Source organism: Vigna unguiculata, chromosome 8 (genome assembly GCF_037176805.1).
Source record: "Vigna unguiculata cultivar grain cowpea cultivar isolate G323 ecotype 2 chromosome 8, ASM3717680v1, whole genome shotgun sequence".
Taxonomy (NCBI): Eukaryota; Viridiplantae; Streptophyta; class Magnoliopsida; order Fabales; family Fabaceae; genus Vigna; species Vigna unguiculata.
In genome coordinates, this window is record NC_140799.1 from 36649667 (window position 1) to 36654986 (window position 5320).

The following is a 5320-nucleotide window of genomic DNA, read 5'->3' on the forward strand; positions in this document are numbered from 1 at the left end:
ATAACCCTAAGATTTTATTATGAATGAAACATACACCAGAAAGAATAGGAGCAACTTTACAATATCAAAGACTAAACCTAAGATCCTAACTCCTAATGGTATATATGCATTTCAAGAACCAGTAAACGCCAAAGCAAAGAACATGAATTGTTAAAACGTCACATTCATTTTCAATCGAGATTGTTGAAGACTATAGATCATCCTCCTCCCACATCTTACACAGAATCAAAAACAAACCTGACAAAAGGTAGCATTTAACCAGCAACTATTCATTCCTCATGTGTTTTTGAATAACATTTTTTTGAAAACCCTTACTTTTCCCTCTCTTCTTCTACATTACTAGTTAGAGCAACAACTTCTGGCGGCGGTGTTACCTTGCATATTGGAGACGTTTATGGTGGTTCCTTGGGGAAGGCCAGAAGAGGCATTGGCCTGTTGTGCCGCCAGTGCCTTTTTACTCATGATATGATATATATCAAACAAAATGGTTTGGAATGCCTTCTCCACATTGGATGCCTCCAATGCTGAAGTTTCTAGAAAGGACAAACCTTCCTTCTCGGCCAAACCTTGAGCATCATCAGTAGGGACTGCTCTCAGATGATTCAGGTCAGATTTGTTTCCAGCCATCATGATAACAATGTTGGAGTCTGCATGGTCCCTTAGTTCACGGAGCCACCTCTGCACATTGTCAAATGTTTGTCTCTTGGTTATGTCGTACACCAACAAGGCACCAACAGCCCCTCTATAGTAGGCACTCGTGATTGCTCTGTACCTCTCTTGCCCCGCAGTGTCCCATATTTGTGCCTTTACTGTCTTTCCCTCCACCTGCATAAACATGTGTTTCCAAAGAAGGATTAGTCAACTCTTCATGCAGATGGCAAAGGAAATATATGTATATAGCATTGGAAATTCAATTCCTTCTTTTTCTTCACAGAGGCCAATCATCAAACATGTAAGAGGAATCATATAATATAATATACTTTCAAAGATCGTATCATGGGCAAGAACCATTCTTTCGTTAAAGTTTTTCTGAATCAATCAAAGAATGTCATCATCCAAAAATAAAAACTGTATGTGTAAAAGAAGGAACCTGCAATGTTCTGGTTGCGAATTCAACCCCAATGGTAGACTTGGATTCCAAGCAGAACTCGTTTCGCGTAAACCTGGAAAGGATGTTAGACTTGCCAACCCCGGAGTCCCCGATCAACACGATCTTGAAGAGGTAGTCGTATTCATGATCCACTTTGTACGCCATGCAAAAGAATGGAACGAAAAATCAAACTGGGGAAAATAAATTGTTAGTTAGAGGATTCAAGATTCAAACTTTGGTGAAGAGGAGTGAGGAACAAGGAGAAGGAAGAGGCACATTGCAAGGCCAACAACGTTAGCCCAAACAAAATTAACGGACGACAAACAAACCTTTCAATGCGACTTTACTCAATTCCCGCAAAATCGGAATGTGCATTTCATTAAATAATTATTTTTTAATAATAAATTTTAACTATTCATCTCCAAATTTGCATGTTGAGGGGGCAATACCACCAACGTCACGGAATAAGAATCTTATTAGATAAAAGGTTTATTTTCTGTTATAGAATGTATAATATAATACCCCAAAAATATCTACCTCGGCAATGAACAAATACTATAGTGTGTGTTTTCTGGTACTTATTTGTTTTCTTGGTACTGTGAATAATATTATGGAAGTGTATCTTTTCTACAATTAAGTCTTGTGAAGTTTATAAAGCTTAAAAGTTTTATAAAGATTTATAATTGTAATTTAAATGAGAGAAAACAAGTGATGAAGTGGAAATGTTTCAGCCTATCACAATTAATCCAATACATTATTTTTGGTAAATTGATGTGCTCATAACTTTTGAGCATAATATATAAGGGGTGATCATGGATTGAATTTTTAATGATCCAATTCACATTCATTTTGGATCCAAATAATTGGATTAGATTTTTGATCCAAATCCATTTTTTCAAAAAAAATAGATTGGATTTTTTAAAAATTCAGATCCAAATATTTAGATCAAGTTTAAATCCAAATCTAAATATGTGGATCAAGTTCAAAATCCAAAATCTATTTTTCATAAATTTTTTAAAACTTGTGTCCATAGGGTTGACACCATAGAATTTGACAGATTTTTTGTCGGGGCCAACAAGGCCAAATTTCAGCATGGGATGAACTTGGATGACTTTCGAACGAATTTTGATCGGAGACGACATGACCAAATTTAGGCTAAGGTCGACTCGACAAAATTTCAGTTGAGATCGACTTGACTAGATTCCACTGAATTTCGGCCAGGGCCGATTTTGCCTAATACGACCAAATTTTGGCCAGAGTCGACTTGGCCAAATATGACCACATTTGGGTCAGGGCTTGATCAGTCAAATTTCGGCCAGGGTTGACTCCACTGAATTCGTCAATCGGGACCGACTTGACTGAATATTGCCAATTTTCGATCACAGCTGAATAAGTTGATTATAGTCAAATTTCGTTCGGGACTTACTCGACCGAATACGACTAAATATGGCCAAGTGCCGACTTGACCGAATTTTGGTCATGACCAACTTGACTGAATATGGCCAAATTTAGGTTAGGACCGACTCGCCTAAATATGACCAAATTTCGGTAGCGATCGGGACCGAATACGACCAAATTCAGGCCAGGACCAACTTATTCAAATTTTGGTCGAGGTCAACACGATCGAATTTTGACCGGAGCCAACTCGACTGAATTCGTCCGAATTTCGGTCGTCGCCGACTCAGTTGAATACAGCCAAATTTCGATCATGACCAACTCATTTGAATATGGCCAAATTTCACCCTAGGCCGTCTCAGCCAAATACGAACAAATTTTGGTCAAGGTCGGCTCGGCCAAATCTCAATCGGGGTGAACTCGATTAATTCGACCAAATTTTGACTAGAGCCAACTAGGCTGAATACAACCAAATTTTGGTCGCGATTGTCTTGGCCGAATACGGTCAAATTTTGTCTAGGTCGACTCAAGCCAGTGCAGACAGAATTCAGCCAAATTTTGTATAGGGTCATGCAAACTCAATCAAACACGACTAAATTTGGACTAGTCGGTCTCAACTTTTAGCCTAACCTAACCAAAAATATAAACTGAAAATTTGGATTAGATATTTTAGATTATCCATTTTGAAAATCTAGATTTAGAGAATGGATATCCAATTCATAAAATATATAAAATATATATCAGATTTATATCCATATCCAATAAAATGGATTTTAAATGGATTGAATTTTTAATAAAATAGATATTAAATGGATTAGATCATAGGAAAAATAGATTTGGTTATAAAAAATGATTTTTTTGCCCACCCTTTATTAGAATTTTGTGACACATCTCTTTGCATATTGAATGTCAGAACAGAAAACCAATAAAAAAATATTGTCTCCAAAATCTAAAAACTTTTCTAAAATCATGCATATAATGATAGCAGACATCTGGAAAAGCTTCAAATTATTGTTGTTGCATAAGGTTAGTTTTCCTATTTCCGGTAAAATAATGTCCTTTCTCCTCCTTCTTTCGATCAATAAGAAGCTACTATATGAAGAATGATAAAAAACAAAGAAGAACCTTAGCTATATTGCAACCAGTAAACCAAAACACCATTATTTTATGAAAGAATCAAGTATTTCAGTGCAATAATGTGAGACATGCTATTATGAGATGTGAGACGTGCTACGTGGGACGTGGAAGGTGAGACGTGCGACGTAGGACGTAGGATGTGAGACGTGGGACGTTGGACGTGAGACGTAGGACGTGGGACGTGGGACGTGAGATGATGTGGAACGTAGACATAAGACGACGTAGGAGGTGAAACATGAGACGTAAGATGTGAGACGTGTGACATGAGACGTGCGACGTGAGACGTGAGACGAGAGACGTGAGACGTGAGACGTGAGACATGAGACATGAGACGTGGGACGTGAGACGTGGGACGTGGGACGTGGGACGTGAGACGTAAAACGTGGAACGTGAGACGTGAGACATGAAACGTGGGACGTGGGACGTGAGACATGAGACGTGACACGTGGGACGTTAGACGTGACACGTGGGACGTTAGACGTGAGACATGAGACGTAAAACGTGAAACGTAAAACGTGGGACGTGAGACATGAGACGTGACATGTGGGACATGAGACGTGGGACATGGGACGTGAGACGTGACGAGAGACGTGGGATGTGAAACGTGGAACGTGGAATGTTAGACGTGAAACGTGAGATGTGGAACGTGGAACGTGAGACGAGAGACGAGAGACGTGGAACGTGGGACTTGGGATGTGAGACATGAGACGTGAGACGTGAGACGTGGGACGTGAGACGTGGGACGTGAGACGTTGAACATAGGACGTGAGAGACGTGCGACGTGACATGTGAGACGTGTGATGTGCGACGTGAGATGTGCAACGTGAGACATGCAACGTGAGACGTGAGACGTCCGTAAACACTAAACCTTAAAATTTATATTCATAAACTTTAAAGTTTACAATTTAATTGAAAATTTTAGAAGTTTAATAAAAAAATTGTTAATGTATCCATAAATTTGTACTAACAAATTTAAATTATACTTTTGTAAAAAAATGTATTAATATAAAGAGATTAAATACATATAAAATTGAAAGAATAAAAATATGAGGGTAAAAGTAATAATTAATGTTTATTTAACACATAAAAATAAAAATTATGAGGATAACAACAATAATTTATATTTATTGAACTCTTAAATGAGCGGAAAGAAGCAGAGGATGATCTGAAAAGTTAAACTAAGGATGGGCAAAAAATCTAATTTTCATGATCCAATCCATTTTTGCTATAATCCAATCCATTTAATATTCATTTTATTAAAAATTCAATCCATTTTATTGGATTTGGATATCAATCTGATCTACATTTTATATATTTTATGGATTGTATATCCATACTCTAAATCTAGATTTTCAAAATGGATAATCCAAAATATCCAATCCAAATTTTCAATTTATATTTTTGATTAGGTTAGGCTAAAGGTTGAGACGGACTACCCAAATTTTAGTCGTATTTGATTGAGTTGGCGTGACCCTATACAAAATTTGGCTGAATTAGGCTAAATTCTATCAAGTCGGTCCCGATCGCTACCGAAATTTGGTCATATTTAGGCGAGTCGGTCCTAACCTAAATTTGGCCATATTCAGTCAAGTTGGTCATGACCAAAATTCGGTCAAGTTGGCACTTGGCCATATTTAGCCGTATTCGGTCGAGTAAGTCCCGAATGAAATTTGACTATAATCAACTTATTCAGTTGTG

The 5320-nt window shown here is 37.6% G+C and overlaps 1 protein-coding gene across 2 annotated transcripts; it reads right to left on the reverse strand.

Moving 5' to 3' along the window:
- On the reverse strand, nt 1-1529 carry LOC114195365 (ras-related protein Rab11C-like). 2 transcript variants are annotated; one of them, XM_085665239.1, is made up of 3 exons: nt 1420-1529; nt 1091-1281; nt 1-825 (listed from the first exon to the last, which is right to left on the reverse strand). In XM_085665239.1, the coding sequence occupies exons 2-3, from the start codon at nt 1253-1255 to the stop codon at nt 340-342; spliced, it is 651 nt and encodes a 216-aa protein (XP_085521365.1). In that variant the 5' UTR covers nt 1256-1281; nt 1420-1529; the 3' UTR covers nt 1-339. The 2 variants fall into 2 exon arrangements, with proteins under 2 accessions (XP_085521365.1, XP_027941601.1); XM_028085800.2 differs by lacking the exon at nt 1420-1529 and having other exon boundaries at nt 1091-1389.
- Nucleotides 1530-5320: the final 3791 nt, after the last annotated feature.

Coding starts and splice junctions, on each gene's coding strand:
- LOC114195365 (XM_085665239.1), bottom strand. CDS start 1,255: ATGGCGTACAAAGTGGATCATGAATACGACTACCTCTTCAAGATCGTG. Junction 826..1,090: donor TCGCAACCAGAACATTGCAG/GTTCCTTCTTTT, acceptor ATGTTTATGCAG/GTGGAGGGAAAGACAGTAAA.